At 40.5% G+C, this 15,052-nt stretch overlaps 1 protein-coding gene across 12 annotated transcripts in view; it reads left to right on the top strand.

Moving 5' to 3' along the window:
* Positions 1 to 15,052, top strand: part of KCNH7 (potassium voltage-gated channel subfamily H member 7) — a 262,472-nt gene that overhangs the window by 219,776 nt on the left and 27,644 nt on the right. For 11 of the 12 annotated variants that reach the window (XM_081005807.1, XM_081005814.1, XM_081005812.1 and 8 more), the window contains 2 exons: positions 3,517 to 3,716; positions 13,700 to 13,952. In XM_081005807.1, coding sequence (XP_080861933.1) covers positions 3,517 to 3,716; positions 13,700 to 13,952 — 453 coding nt within the window. The remainder of the gene's footprint in view (positions 1 to 3,516; positions 3,717 to 13,699; positions 13,953 to 15,052) is intronic. The other variant, XM_081005811.1, reaches the window with a different exon arrangement.

The following is a 15,052-nucleotide window of genomic DNA, read 5'->3' as shown; positions in this document are numbered from 1 at the left end:
GGAATTCCTCTCATTAATTTTGCTTAATTCATTACTGCAAACTGGATGGTCACATGAATTATCTCTGATTATTTCAAGGAACACCTTCTTCTTTGTGAACATCCAACTACTGTTTAGGCCTTGCAACTGAATCTAACGCATGTTGAGACTAAATTACAGGCTTCAAAAAAGCAGGCCCTTTACTGTTGCAGCGCCACAACTCCCTTCTTCAGGAAATTGGAATGGCTGTCCTTGTGAAGTCAAGTCAAAAAGCTTTATCTTTCCCTTCTGCCCTCTGTAGTGAAGATTGTTTATATTAGTAGCAGTTCTCACAGTAAACAAAAGTGCCATGCGTATGCATGTGGGAATGGAGAAAGGAGTTTGTTTTTTACAGAGAGGAGAGAATAAATAATTTTTCCATTGATTTTCTCGGCTTTCATTCTTGGAGATAATGCTAGGTCTGTCAAATCCACTGTACGAATAAATGACAGATTTGATCGACTGAGCAGATGTCTCTCAAGAACTGATGTGGATAAATGGAAATGATTAGAAGTGGAAACGGATGAGACGAAACTGCACTTTAGAGAGGCCTAATTAATGAACGTCGATGCTGAGAAATGAATTGTGTCACAGAGGAAGGGCATGTAAGACAACATGACCCAGGAAGTGGAGCTGGAGGGGAACCGGAGTTTCAAGTTGAGCTGTTTCTGAAGGCAGCGCCTGAGGGTGTCCTCTTGCACCCAGCTCTGTACTCATTGCTACCCATTAACAGTACAATTCTACATGTGTCTACTTGGGAGTAAAGTCCTGGTGCGTTCAATGGAACTTATTCCCAGGTAAACGTGTAAGATTGGGCCCTAAGGTTGTTCAGTCCCCTAAATTCAACATAGCTCAGTCGTTAGAGAATGAGACTCAGGATTATGGGTTGGACAAAAGATTCCTGTTTTGCAGGGGGCTGGACTAGATGACTCTGAGGGTCCCTTCCACCTGTGCAATTCATTGATTCTAAGTTAGGGTTGCCATATTTCAAACAGTGAGAATCTGGACAGAAAATTTGTTGAGCATTGGGGGGGTGGAGTTGTGAGCTTTTAAAATTTTTCCCAAACTTATTGAGCTTTTTTGGCAAATTTTTTTGGGGCGGAATTGAAGTTTTTGAGCTATTTTAAAGGAAAACTGCCCAAAACGACACTGCCGACATGGGCTGACATGTGTCCGGATTTCCCCGTACATTTTTCCGATTTCCGCCCGGACACTGCTTCCAACTGCAATGTTCTGGATATGTGCAGGAAATTCCAGACAGATGGCAGCCCTCTCAGGTCCTGAGACGGAGAGAGTGAACCATAGGGTTGAGGATGTTGGTGGCTCTGTTGTCATTTTAGGAGCCACTGGTCTTTTTTCCCCTTTCTTTTGTAAGAGCTTCTTTCAAAAAATTAAAAAGCATTCGTTTTAGGAATCGGTAATCAAGGTAGAACATTAAAATTCTCATTGAAGTTCTATGGCTTCAGTACATTAAAGGGAGCTTCTTCACAGTAGCCAATCCTCCCCACCCCCACCTTGAAAATAAAAGAACTCTCTGTTCCCTTTGTGTCTAGAAATAAAAGAAATATTAGAATCAAAATGACAATTATAAAATAGTAATACGGCATCTGTTTCTTGTTGGCTTTTTTTTTTAATTAAAAGAAAGTACATTGTATTAGCATAAACAATTTTAACCAGAAATTAAATCTGCTAAATTGTATTTGGGACGGATGGTATAAAGGATGCCATAAAATCCCTGTTAGGTCTAAATCAGCCTGACATATAAACCAATCAAACTGAAATAACTGGAGTCTAGCCAGCAAGTGGCACTGAAGTGAGTCGAATGCTAAGGTTTGCAGCATCAGAAAGTTAAGGTCACTTCATACACCTGACGTAATGTGGCAAAATTTTGTGCTGCTGGGTTTTAAATTGCCACCATTTTTACACAAGTTAAAAACTTCTCCTGGCTCAGGGAGAAATACTGAGGAAAGAGTCACCTGTTTAATTTCTGCCAGTCAAGCTGCTGTTAAGGGCAAAGGAAACAAAGTTAGTAAGTAAAAGGTGGTACCCTCCTGTAAGCAACATGGCAGCAATCTGGAAAGACATAACTCACATTACCAGAAGACACTTGTGTTTAAGGCAGCCAAATTAAAACCAATAATCCTTGGCAGTTTGTGAATTACAGTTTCCAAAATAATAATAAAAATAAATCTGCATTGTCCAATTAAGGATGAAATTGTTATTTAATGATTTTTTTAAAGCTTCTTCAAACCATGTGCCACATTCAGTAGACCAATCATATATCCAAAGTGATTGTAAATATGCCTATAATATAGAATCATAGAGTTGTAGAGCTGGAGGAGACCAACCCCTTTCAGTGTAGGAATCTCAGCTACTTCATTCTTCTTCTTTTCTTCTTTGGCGATCACTTGTAGCCACGTAAGATTGTCTTCCATAAACACGGTTTTAACAATGAGTCTATAAGTGACTGTGGAGGCCAATTCTGGATCACACGTCCTTCATACATGACAGACGACCATCCAAACTCTGCTTAAAAACCTCCAAGGAAGGAGAGTCCGCCACCTCTCGTGGGAATCTGTTCCACTTCGAACAAAATTACAAAATACAACATTTGGAGATAACAGCTCTGAATTCCTTGTCTACGTAATGGAGACGTTGATACAGCCATTCTGTTCTATTGACTTGTTTCCCCTAAAACGCTCCATTACATTCCCTGCTCTTTAACTCCCCATAGCCACTTCAACAAGTAGCACAACTGATTCTAAGTTAAGCAGTTTAAGTGAGCCTCCAGATGAGAGTTTATTGTGAAATCAGAGCATTTGATGCACACAAGTGTTTCATAGCATCACCCATATGACATGGTTGCCATCAAAATACCAGCTGGTAATTTTTTTTAAAAAAAAATTACATTTAATCTGGATTTCCTTTTTCCGCAGAAAATCCAACGAGTAAAAATAACCCATTGTACATCTTCAGTCATGGCTACCCTTGAAGTTCATTAGCATATATTTTATTTTATTTATTATTCATTTATTAGATCAAAAGATCTCACAGCGGTTCACAAGATATGGGCACTTTGTCGTGAATGGGGTGACATTTTGGAATACAGCCTTCAACACAGTGGGAGGAAACCTGCAGCCTTCTAGAGGTTGATGGAATCCAACTCCCATTATCCCTCACCATTGGCCATACAGGCTGAGGCTGATGGGAGTTGGGATTCCAACAACGCCTAGAGACAGGCCCATGCAGAGGCAGAGGGGGCAGCCGGGTATACTTGCCCCAAGCCTCGGAGGGCTAAGCCAGCCAGAGAACCACCTGCTTTTTTCTTCCCGTTTATAACTTTATTCTAACAAGACTCCTGCCCCCGGCCTCAGACAACAAAGCTCAAGACCTTATAAAATCTAATTTGGGCTTACTGTTAATTTTTTGAAGTTATAACAACCAGTATGGTGATATTATCTAACTGCTTTTTTGTTTTTTTGTTTTGTTTGATCCCAGCATTAATGTATGCAAGCATTTTTGGAAATGTATCCGCAATAATCCAAAGACTGTATTCAGGGACTGCACGGTATCACATGCAGATGTTGCGTGTAAAAGAGTTTATACGCTTTCATCAAATTCCCAACCCACTGAGGCAGCGGCTTGAAGAATATTTTCAGCATGCATGGACATACACAAATGGCATTGACATGAACATGGTATGTAAATCTGCTTTTGATTGCTAAAAAATGTACATTGATAATGGTACAGGGAGAGGAATGTGTCTCTTGACTTTTGATGGCCTTAGGGGCCTGTACTGAATACATATTTATTTATTTTTGTTTTTTGGCCCAATGATACTTTCTGGTTTCACATTCATGCCATTATACATTTCTGTATAATGCAGTGTCATGTTAAAAGCCATTAATTATTCAATTCAGTGTGGTATAGATTCATAGAGCAACCATTTCCACCCTTTTTGGGCAAGTGTAATGGTTTGACAGCATCTGGATTTGGCTATGGAAGCTAGTCTGTAGCATTTCTAACGTAGTTTTACAGAAAACTTGGTTTAGATCCCTCATGCTTTGTATTATACGAGCAATAATACACACACACACACACACACACACACACACACACACACTGACCTGTGAAATGAAGCAGTTGCACATAAAATACAAACTGCGACTTCATTGCTGAAAGAGAGGTGCCATAGTGTTATATAACTACATAAGAGCCAAATGTATTTTAAGTGGATGTTGAAGAGGACAGTTTCTGTGTCAAGTTGCTCTGACGGATGGGATGCTTAGAGTTCAAAGGACTCTTGGTTTGCAATTGCATGTTTATATCCCTGTTGCTTTACTGAAAAGCAGATTCAAAGACAGCAACCAAAAACCTAAGCGCTATGCAATGAAATCCTTTTCCTTGCTGCTGTTCATTTGATCAAAATCACACACATACGTACACCAGTTGCTTTGCAACCTATGAAGAGAAAGGCAATATTTTTCCAGACAAGGAGAAAAAGCAGCTGGGGCGTGTGTGTGTGTGTGTGTGTGTGCATGTGCAATTTTGAGAGGACAAACTGGAGGAAGAAAAGGGCACAAATTGGATGGGCTTGCGTTAAAATGTGAACTAAATGAGTTTCTCCCCCATCTGTTCAAATGAAAACATTTCAGACATGCTGGTTAGGCTTCTGGGATCTTGCTTCAGCTTTTTCCCAGGGTATGGTTTGAACAGACACTGAGGTGGGACATGTTGGCAATGACAGCACTACAAAACTATTATCATTTGTGCACAGCCTACATGTCTGCCCACAGTTTCATCCAGGGAAATGCAGCCTCTTTGAAGCGAGATGTTTGAAAACCTAAACCAGCTGAAGTCGATGAGAGATGTGCTTCAGGAGGATGTGAAAATCCCTTGGTGCGCCTTCCTTTTGATACATTTATTTCCACTTCTGGTTTAACGCTACAGCACCAATTCATTCCATTTAAGTCAGAGTCTCAAAGAGACCTTCCCTAATGTCATTAAGCCAGAAGTGGAAAGCACATTATCAAAAGGAAGTGGTACCAATTAGAATAAAGGTTTGTCCCACAGTCTCTCTTTTGAATAGTGCCTCCAGCACTGATCCTGCCAAACCCCAGTTAGTTTGTCGAGACTAGTGCTGATAAGCACAGGAAGAAGGACAATCCTTTTATGGCTTTTACGTGTCTGGCATTGAATGCTGAGACTCAGAAAGCCCTCTGTCTAGAAACACCTTAATCCAATTTCCATGGGGACCAATACAATTAAGGGGAGCATTCAGGGCTGGATTCAACTAGATAGTTGCCTACACTGACTAGCCAGTGTGGTGTAGTGGTTAAGAGCGGTAGTCTCGTAATCCGGTGAACCAGGTTCACGTCTCCGCTCCTCCACATGCAGCTGCTGGGTGACCTTGGGCTAGACACACTTCTTTGAAGTCTCTCAGCCTCACTCACCTCACAGAGTGTTTGTTGTGGGGGAGGAAGGGAAAGGAGAATGTTAGCCGCTTTGAGACTCCTTCGGGTAGTGATAAAGTGGGATATCAAATCCAAACTCCTCCACAATAAGTCCCACTAGCACTATAGACTTTCCCTCTTATTCTGCCCCTGCACACCCTCGCCCCCTTAAATTGGCTCTGTGGGGTCAAGAGAATGCCCAGAGCAGCGCAGAATGGGAGAAGGGGGAGATCGTTTCATTAGGCAAGCAGAAATGTTTGCACTGAAAGAGTGCCCTCCTTAGTGGAACTTTGTACTCCACTCTCAACTTCTAGAGGTTGCATCCCAACAAGAGTTGCTCTATACAAGTGTTCTGGATGTTGCTGAACTACAGCTCTCACCATCACTGGCCACTGACCATGTTTGGTGGGACTGATGGAAGTAGTCATTCAGCAACATCCAGAGGGCTAAATGTTCCCCATACCTGCTCTAGATTCCTGAGTCTTTAGCTGTAGCTTGCATGACCCCACCAGAAGCATCTCAGCTTGAATGAATATCAGTCGGAGCCCATGGAATACTGTTGGATAAAGTCATTGAGATACAATTGGTATCCAGTTGCTTCGTAGGGCATTTAGTGGCAGAAATGCTCGTAATAAAATGTATAATCGGCATTCATTAACAGCACATTAGGTGTATCTACTCAGATTTAAGTGCCAGGTAAATTGGTATAAGTTTATAGCCTAATAAATGTGAAACCTACCTGGAAATGTGCATTATTTTAAATGATAAGTCTAATACCAACCGGATGGTTGTTCAGCTAAGCTGTGCATGATTTAAGACTGTATATGTTGGAAAGCAGTATTGAATGCAGTTTATTGCAAACAATAAACACAGTTCAGTGGCTTATTTTGTAATATTTTATTTTTAATGCTCTCATGAAATTAAATACATTTAGTTTTAGAACAATAACTAAATGAGTGATCTAAACAGAATACATATGGTATATGTATATGTATATGTATATATATATATATACATACATGCACACCTTAGTGCAAGAATGCAAGGTTGATATGCCAACTGTCTTTTGTATGCTGTACTTATGAAAGATTTATCTCTTTCTTGTCTGCTTCGTACCTAAATACATGGAATAACACCACGCACTGGTAAGAGCAGGAGGTATTTATATCCAATTTAATTCCAGTGTAAAAAAAAAAAAAAAAAAGATTATCCATGTTAACTGTTGAGTTTCATACTTGTTTTTAATGCTTTCTGTTTCAATTTGTAACATTTTTCTGCATGACAATGTGATGGATACAAAATAAAATAATAATACAATTGGCAAAAACACACATCGGGCAAAAAAATAAACCCAGCACCGAAACGATTTAAACCGAAAACCTTTCTGAAGGTGCCACATTTATTATCCATGGATGTATTATTCACTTATTGACCCCACAGCTCTGAGCACTCTTCTCTGCCCAAAAAAGGTTCTGTGCATATGGTTAGCTATTTTGTAAAAATGTCACATTCAAAGGAAGGTGTCATGCTTATCATTCTGTGCTTTCTTTTGTGTTGGCGCCTTTTCGTTCACACCGCATGCATGCTACTGGCAGGCACCAATGGTTCCCCCTTCCCCACTGCTGTCCCAAGATCAGAACTATGTGCAGACGTCACAGACTCACACAAGCTTTGAGCTGTTTGATCTTGCATGATGGTTAACTAGGAGGGATCCCATTCTCATCCAACTTGCATGCAGAATTCTTGCCAACACCAGTGGGATTTGGAAGACGTGTACGAACATCTAAAGGCAGGCAGCTTGAATACTGCAAGGTTTATTTGGCAAGTTTTAGTTCTGCAAACTGAACGAAGTCAGTTCCAGAGCAGTAACAGTTGCTGCTGTGAAAAATAAATGCATGCATTATTTAATTATATTCCTACTTAATACAGTGAAAGGCCTTTAAAAAAATATATCTTTGCTTTTAAAACTGTTTTAATACATAGGAAAGCGTACAGGTTATTTTTCACATAAGAAAGAAAATGCTCACATATTTGTAGCTCCTTTCATGAAAACAAATCCTTATGATCCTTATATTGAAAAGAAGGAAACGTCCTTCCGAGCCCTATTTTGAATAACTAATACATAAAAAGAAAATGTGTCATTCTTGTATTGAGATATGATCAGAGTCTAATTAATTTGTTCATTTCTTTCTCTCTACTTCTCCATTTCTTTTGTCATACAATTTAGCTGTGCCACTGATAACATACCAATGTGCAACAGTTGGGTAGAGAGGATTTGGGACTTACTATAACTGGGATCCAAATGCTGACATAAAAAGAATATAATTTGGTCATTGTCAACATTGCATGCACCAGCAGAAATGTCATTGTGAAAATATTGCTTCTTATGATCAGGGCTATAAAAGCTGAGTAGCCACTGGCATGTAAAATTATGGGCCAGCCAACTGGGATGCTGAAAAGGACAGAAGTTTTCAAATCTTCTGTGTGCTGTTTGTAGAAGTTGGCCATAATCTCCTGCCCTTCCTTATACGCTTTTCCTGAATTCCTTCCTTACCCATTTCAGTTAACTATTCCAGAGTCATCTCAAGGCCAGTTGGAGGTGAACCAGCAGAAGAGGCAAAAGCGTCACTCATGCTACGCCTCTGAAATGAGTCAATTATTACAATCAGCCTATTGCTACATATATAGTCCCTGTTGTTGTGTAAATGCAGTTAATATACTTAACAAATACAGAAATTCTGAATTCATATGATCCTGGAACTTAACCACCCAGCCATGACATTTATTGCAGATGACATGCAGTGTCTGTTGACAAGTTTCATCTTAATACAGAGTTTGAGACATGACGTTGTTTAAATGTGCAGTCATTGTACTCAGAAACTCAGTGCAACCAGAGGTGTGATTTGTAAACAGAGGAGGCCTATGGGCATGCAGCAGGCTCCTCTCTACAGCTGTTGCCCCACAGGACAGGGGCTGGGCTGATGGCCATATCCTGCACTAGCCCTGTGCACAATTAGTAAACTGTGTGAGAGGGAATGCGGGCTTAAGAGTATTTATTTTTATGTACATTTAGCCCACCCTTCAGCAAATGGTTGCAGGTGGGTTAAAAAAAAAAACCCACACCCGATTAAAACAAGCAGAAATTATAGTATCAGAATAAAAAAATTAAAACCACAAAACTAAGTAGGGGGATTCTACCTCCCTGCTCATTTTGGTTGCTCCTCCAACTCTCCTGTACTAACTTCCTAGAATTCCACTTCCCATCCCATGCAACTACTAACCCCCCTTTTCACTTTTCCAACCCCACTTCTGAAGCCATTCCTCCCCCTATTCTGCAGCCTCCCTGGCACCCCTATTTGCAGATTCATCCCCATTTTCATATCTCTTCCTCCTCCCTCCTTTCTGCCTTGCCCCTTCCTTGCACACAGTCCATCCCCGTGGCAACCTCCTGGGTCGTCCTTCTCCTGCACATTGCAACTCCTCTTTTTCACCTTCCCCTCACATTCTGAAGCAACCACCACTTCCTATTCTGCATGCCCTTTGTACCCTGGTTTTTGCCTTCACCCCCGTTCTCATGCTGCTGCTTCTTATCTCTCCCACCATTCAAGGAACCCAGTGTAATCCACAAGCCCCCTCTGTTAGCCCACAGGAATCTCTTTCCCTATCTTCTTTCACATATATCTCATACAAACACAAACAACTCTTTGCATCCCCCACCCCACCCCAGATCCATTCCGAAAACTCCCTTTATCCCACTCTCCCCTTCTTCCAGCAGCCCTATCTTAGCTATCACACAAGTAGTTCTTTTCTCTTTCCCTCCTCCTAAATTAACCCAGGAACACCCTCCTTTTCTCTCTAATAACCCCCCTCATTCAGCCTCCCCACCACCACCCCATATCTACCTGCCCTCTCCCCAAGTCCTTCTCTTCTACTCCCCTACCCCTAATCTCCAGTGGGCGAAAACTAACACACACACACACACATCTTGTAAATAGTACATCTAGCCACTTTCTCGACCAAGCATCTGTTCTGGATATGGGAAGGAGGCAAGCTTGGGAGATGGTTGATTTGAGAAAGGTTTGAGGGCCACGAAACTATCTTAGTATGATTTTATCCTTTAAATTGCCCAGCGAGCCTTCAGAATGAGAGGGCTCTAAGAAGGTCAGATGGTTCTGTGCTCATTATGGGTATACAAAGTAAATTTTTCTAACATGCTTACATTATGTAGAAATTGAAGAAATTTTAGGATGGGTCTGAAAAACATGTATTCCTGAAGCACACTTTTTGGAAGTGATCCCAGTGAAGCCTGAGGCGCTGTTAAAATTGTTTTACCCTCAGGCAATATAAAATAGTCTACTATTCCTAATTATTAAAATGCTTGGCTATTCTTAATGACTAAGCATATCTTACAATAACTAGTTTTTGCAAGTAAAGATGGGGACAGGCTGCTGTTGTCCTAGATAAAATAGGCATTCTATCAGAAAACTTTGCCAAAACTTATTCCGTACAATAAAATGTCCCTGATCTGTGAGCACACCCTCAAAAGGAACTGAGTGAAGACTGGTTCCCCTTTAGCAGATTTTAGTGGCTCACTAACTGTTTATATCCATATAATCAGTATGTGGAATGAGGGGGTGAATCATGGCTGAAAGCGGTATTCATATGATTGGAGTGCTGAATAATTTTTAATGTTCAGATAAGAGAGAGCTGGGGTGAAATTCAAATTACGGTATTGGTGACAGGGTAGGGTAAATCTTTCCTTGTGACAAGATATCACTCTATAATACTCAGGAATTTTTCTTCAGCGTGATCACACCACTCTTGGTGGGAGAGTGTTTCAAAAGTTTGCCTTGTGGAAGGTTTTGATGGGAACAGTGACAGAGAATGCAGCTGTCTCTCCTCATGTGTTAATGCCGAAGAACAGCTGAAGAAGGCTTTCATGCCATGAATGATGAGACTTTTCTTAGAATCCAGGCCCTGGACACACAAGATAATGAGTACTGTGGAAATAGGAGGCACTTTTGAATAAGCGGGCATAGAATTGGCCTGGCCATGTGAATTTGAGTGAAGCTTCATTTTTTAAGGTAACTTGATCCCAAACCATTCACACTAGTGTGTATCTCTGCAATAGCATAGTACAACACAATATTTGTTTGTTTGGTGTACTATACTATTGCAACCCAAAGCATAAATTTGCATGTCCTAATATGGGACTGTCAGAGCAATTTCTCAGATACAGCAACCATTTTACCATGGATGTAGTTTTGTTAGATATAGTAAGAGCTGTGTTTGTTTTTTAAAATGAGGTACTGGTACTTACATATTGATAAATGTGTCCGTTGGTGCCAGCACAAAATGGCTGCCATGAGCAGCAAAATATATAGGTTCTGGTATTCTGTAGTGGCAAGCACTGTCACAAGAAAGCCCTGGATGTAGTTGACTTTGTGTGGCCTATTAAATTATTTTTGCCTATTTATCTTTTGCCTATTCTGGCTTCTTCTAAGATGTGTAGATTTCTGTGTCCTGAACAGGGGTGCCATCTAAGGAGTGGGATGGGGAAATGCTTCTCAACTGTTCCTCAGAGCACATTTTATTTAATGGTCAGGAGCTGGTATTCAACTGAGCTTAAACCCATTGAAATTAATGGACATTACTAACTTAAGTCCAATGTCTGAGTCATATAAACAATTAAATGGACCCATGACCCAGTCATACATACATAAGCAATTTAAAAGGTGACTGACCTCTAGCATGGCTATAGTTATGAACAACCACTATAAATAATCTTTTTTTAACTAAATAAATAAACCTAGTTGAGATTCTTACCTCTCCTTACTCAAATGGCACATCTGGTCCCAAGTCCTTGAATTGTTCAACTTTTTGTATGAACATCTGTTTTAACAATGTTTTCTGTTCTTTTACAGTGCAAGTTCTATTGTTACTTCCAAATCATAGAAAACATGTCAAAATAATTATTTAAGGTCATTTCTTGAATCATAGCTTGGCTTTGGTGAAGTGATATTCTCATGTCAAATATAAGTCATTCATTTGTTGCTGCTGCTTTTTGCTGTTGTTAAAGTTGGAGACATGATGCTGATATTTTTGTAACAAAATCTTAAATGGATGCACAGACCTTTATTGTGCTGAAGTGAAACAAAAACCTATTGAAATAACTAAGCCTGAAGATTTACTATAATCATTTTTGGGTACTACATCATTAACATCATGTATAAGAGTAATGTTGTATTTGTAGATATGACACATTTCTTAAATAGTGGATAAATAGACCCACCTGATAGTTAATAAAATCTAATCTATTGTATATGTTTTAGGCCACAATTCTGTGCATACGTACCTGGGAGTATGCTCCATTAAACACAATTAGGGTTTACTCCTGAGTAAACACGTGTAGGATTGCTCTGTTGGCCCTAAAAAGCCATTTCTGTCCAGATATTCTATGAATTTTTTTAGCTTCTCCAATTCAGCATAATATACAGGGAATGCAAGGTGTCATCTATATGAGAAATAGCTACAATGTTGAGAGTCAGCCAGTCACTTACTATGGTGGTCACTTACTAATTGCTGTAAAAGAGGGAATGCATCACCCAAAAAGAGGACAAAATGTGATAAAATTTGAATAAAATTAGTGTATGAAAATTTATATGTTTTAATTCAGATTTAGACCTAATTACTCCAATTTACAATGCTATCCCTTGTTCTGGTTCTTTATCTTTCAACCAGACTTGGACCAGACAGTTCTTCTGGAGGATTTTACCTTAGAGGTTTTTACCTCTAAAGTAGGACACATGGTCAACCTATTGGTTGAGGTGGAATTGAAGTCTGTTTCTCTCAGATCCAGCTGCAAAATTCTGCCTCACTGACTGAACTGTAAACAGCATTTATCTAACAAAGGGAATGAGATTATTGACATCGATTAGCAGATATGGAATAAATTGCATAGCAAAAAGGACAGCCACACTATATGTTTAAAGCATGTTGACAATCATGGGTTCCCGCAAAGAATTCTGGGAACTGTTGTTTGTTAAGGGTGCTGGGAATTGCAGCTTTGTGATGACCCTCCTAACAACTCTCAGAACCCTTAACAAACCCAGGACCACTGAACATAGAATCATAGAATTGTAGAGTTGGAAGGGACCACGAGGGTCATTAATCTAACCCAGCCTTTCTCAACCTGTGGGTCCCCAGATCTTGTTGAACTACAATTCCCATCACACCTAGCTAGCAAGGCCAGAACTCAGGGATGATGGGAGTTGTAGTCCAACAACATCTGGGGACCCACAGGTTGAGACGTGGGTCTCGAACCCACAACCCTGGGATTAAGAGTTTCAAGCTTTACTGACTGAGCTATCCCAGACTTAAAGCGGTATAACTTTAAATGTATAGCATATGTATGACCTTAACTACTTTCAATACCAGCTTATGAATATATATATATATATATATATATATATATATATATATAAAATTTTGCAACCATTACTTAAGTTATTATGAATCATTATTGTTGCTATAAGTATTATTTATTAAATTTATATCCCACCCCATTCCTCCAAAGGAGCCTAGCCCAGGGTGGCAGACACACTAATGATAAAACGTCTAAAAAACAATTCCAATGCACCCATACGTAAAATGGGGTCAAACTTTGCATTGGCTGACCTACTGGCAGAGAATTGTAAAGCAGAGAAGTGGGGTGCACATTATTCTTTGTACCTGTCCAGTTACCCATCAGTTCTTACTCGGCACTGCTGCCATCTCTGTGAGAAATGGGCAAGAAGGATTTTCAGTGTTCCATGAATGGGATTTTCAGTGTTCCACAAACCTGACCACACATGTTGTAGGAGCAGTCAGGCAAGGGGCCATCTCTGACCAAGATGGGTCATTTCGCCATTAACTAATAAATACAGATCAGATTTATAATTCAAACTGAAAGCATCAGTTACACACATCAGCATGCACAATACCTAGCCGCAGTCATGTGGATTCAGTTACCCCGTCGAAAGAAATAGTACAATATGCAGCTGCCACATACTAGACTATATCAGCGCAAGAATCTGCTCACCCATGCCAATTTTCCCAGCTCATTTTCTGATTACACCCCCCCCCCCCAAAAAAAGCAACCCTAAGTGCTTCCTAACTGAGCAAAAAGATGTCAGAAACTCGAGGCCAATTTGTGGTTTGGTTCTGAACTCTCACCTTGTCTTCGTCAGGTCCTAAAGGGGTTTCCAGAATGTTTACAAGCAGATATCTGTCTCCACCTCAACCAAAGTTTACTTCAAAACTGCAAAGCTTTCCAGGGAGCCAGTAAAGGCTGTCTCCGGGCTTTGGCTATGAAGTTTAAGACGACGCACGCACCTCCCGGAGACACCCTTGTCCACTCTGGTGATATCCTGACTGCGCTTTACTTCCTGTCGCGAGGCTCCATCGAAATCCTCAAGAATGATATGGTGGTGGCAATCCTGGGTAAGCATTTGGAAATTTGGTGAAACCCGAAAAAGCTGTATCACAAATCCCTTCTTAGACAAGAACTGGTCTTGCAGATGGATCAGAATTAATGAAAGAGAAACGTCCAGTTCATAAGAACAGAGTTAAGATCCCTAAAAGGAGGCTTACATTAAGCTACCTGATTGACTATTGCATCCGGCTGCAGCAAAGGGAGACATGAGACAGAACTATAGGGTCCGCTCTATTGGCTTGGCTCAGAGATTGACTCCATTTGACTCCTCCTCTCCCAGAACTGTTTCTGTGCAAGCTGGTAATGATAAGAAGTTTGCAACTTTAAGAACTGATGGCTGAGGTTGCTTGCTTTCCTCCCTCCCTATCCCTATCTCCTTTTGTGCTGTGTCTTTTAGATTTAAAGCCTATGGGCAGGGACTGTCTTGCTGTTATCGTTGTTACTGAACTTATATACCGTACTTTTCCATCTATAAGACACCCCCATGTATAAGACGCCCCCTATTTTGGGGGGCTCAAATTTAAGAAAATGGGAGGAGATGGCACAGCGTAGTTGATCTTTTTCTGTGGAGGATTACCCAGAGTTGTTGAGCAATTTTTGGGGGGGGGGGGGAATGACTGATCGAATAACACTCACCCAACTGGCAAATGCTAACAATCACAAGCTAAATTGCCAAAGTGGGAGCCAATCCAAAGCAGCCCTTTCAGCAGACACCATTCACCCACCCAGTCAGTAGATCCTGCTCACGAATGCAACCAATCGCATGCCCCCCCCGCACTACCCATGTATAAGACGACAACCCCCCCATTTTTTACTTTATTTTGGAGTAATAAACCCTTGCCAAATACATGGAAAAGTACGGTAAGCTGCTTTGGGGGTCTTTTCATCTGAAGTGTAGGATAAAAAATGCTATAAACAAACAAGTAACCAAGCAAATAAGTCTTGGAGCATGTGAAATGATATAAAAGGCAATATGCCTCTGAGCAAATGCAGGACATATTTCCCTCACCGTATTTGTAGCTTGTCACCACAAAATGAGGACCTTCTGAAGTGGATATATGCAAGAAGCATAATCACATGGTGCAATTTGTTTGAGCCCATATGACAT

Source organism: Podarcis pityusensis (assembly GCF_964106645.2).
Source record: "Podarcis pityusensis genome assembly, chromosome: 1".
NCBI lineage: Eukaryota > Metazoa > Chordata > Lepidosauria > Squamata > Lacertidae > Podarcis > Podarcis pityusensis.
The sequence above is the reverse complement of the archived record's forward strand: the minus strand, read 5'-3'. Positions and strand labels throughout refer to the sequence as shown.